Source organism: Nanorana parkeri, unplaced genomic scaffold (genome assembly GCF_000935625.1).
Source record: "Nanorana parkeri isolate BGI_ZX_2015 unplaced genomic scaffold, ASM93562v1 scaffold3717, whole genome shotgun sequence".
In the NCBI taxonomy this organism is placed as follows: domain Eukaryota; kingdom Metazoa; phylum Chordata; class Amphibia; order Anura; family Dicroglossidae; genus Nanorana; species Nanorana parkeri.
In genome coordinates, this window is record NW_017309985.1 from 12,595 (window position 1) to 12,843 (window position 249).

The 249-nt window shown below is 56.2% G+C and overlaps 1 protein-coding gene across 1 annotated transcript in view; it reads right to left on the reverse strand.

Moving 5' to 3' along the window:
• The window catches only part of LOC108803428 (nitric oxide synthase, endothelial-like), a gene marked incomplete at its 5' end in the record, with an annotated part of 27,530 nt that overhangs the window by 8,376 nt on the left and 18,905 nt on the right, over positions 1-249 (reverse strand). Inside the window, 1 exon segment of the mRNA XM_018575271.1 lies at positions 1-181. This exon segment is cut by the window's left edge and continues 17 nt beyond it. Coding sequence (XP_018430773.1) covers positions 1-181 — 181 coding nt within the window.

Consider the following 249-nt stretch of genomic DNA (forward strand, 5'->3'; position numbering starts at 1 on the left):
GTCATTCTGCATCATCTCCACCATGATGGTGTCATTGGCCGGCGGGGGGTCCTCCACCCTCTCCAGCAGGGCCAGGACCAGCTCTTCACGGTTACACGGGAACACGCCAAGGTGGTCACCAGGAGAATAACGGAGCTCCTTCTGCCCTTCAGTGTTCAGCTTTACCAAGATGGTGGAGCGGCTGAGAAACCAGAGGAGCCAATCAGAGTGCAGGAAGAAAGTGTCACTGTAGTCACAGGACTCCACCTA